Source organism: Sphaeroforma arctica (genome assembly GCF_001186125.1).
Source record: "Sphaeroforma arctica JP610 unplaced genomic scaffold supercont1.8039, whole genome shotgun sequence".
In the NCBI taxonomy this organism is placed as follows: domain Eukaryota; class Ichthyosporea; order Ichthyophonida; genus Sphaeroforma; species Sphaeroforma arctica.
In genome coordinates, this window is record NW_014032519.1 from 1 (window position 1) to 874 (window position 874).

The following is an 874-nucleotide window of genomic DNA, read 5'->3' on the forward strand; positions in this document are numbered from 1 at the left end:
GTCTGGGCCCACACTCGGGCTACTCGCAGCTGCACGGATGATCTTCAGAATGCCAGATAAAGACGTACCAGCCGTTATTTTCGCATCACTTGGTGTGTGTGTTGGCTCGAATGCGTGCGCGCTTCTGTTCATATGCACATGTTGGTTGACATGTGTAAAGCTCTGTACCGGTGTAGTCGCAGGCGTGCTTGGTCCTATGTTAGCGAATGCGCCTGCATGAGGGTGTGTCTCGGGATGCCCCTGTATCGTATCCTGGGGCGTCTTGTGTGTGTGCCCCTGCGGGAGCATTGCCTCGTGGCCCAGGGTGTGTGTATGGGTGTGTGGATATCTGTAGCTCTTACCATCACTGAGCTTGTGTGGGTGGGTAGGCGGGAGTGTGTTATCTACCCCTCCGTGGAGTGCGGGGAATGCACTCAGTTCACTGTGTGCGCCGGGTAGTCTTGGACTGGGGCTTAGCCTGGGACTGCAGACACTGTTGTCTCTGTCTTTCTCGGATGTGTTCTGTGAGTGGGGATATGTGTATAAATCGTCAGGTATTTTTACCGTGCACACATATAGCAATGTCGGTGTGTGTGTGTGTGCTGAGTGTATGTTTCGTCAAGTATATGTACAGTGCACACATATAGCACTGGCGGTGTCATGTTTGTGTGGCAGGTTTGTGCTTAGGTGATTTATGTTCTTCTACCGCTAGGCTCACTGCCGGGATGTTTGTATACACAACTGCAACTGATCTGTATACGTATTTGTGTGACACATGCGCATATATGTATGTACGGTTATGCACACATGCATATCTACGGGCATGCACACGTGCGTATTTACAAACAACACACATACATATGTTCGGACATGCACATATTAAGATGAGGATACG

At 50.2% G+C, this 874-nt stretch overlaps 1 protein-coding gene across 1 annotated transcript; it reads right to left on the reverse strand.

Moving 5' to 3' along the window:
• Positions 1–168: 168 nt before the first annotated feature.
• Positions 169–501, reverse strand: SARC_16416 (hypothetical protein; the record flags this gene model as incomplete). The annotated part of the gene is made up of 1 exon (XM_014289474.1): positions 169–501. A coding segment is annotated over one exon (333 nt), but the record flags the coding sequence as incomplete, so codon positions are not given.
• Positions 502–874: the final 373 nt, after the last annotated feature.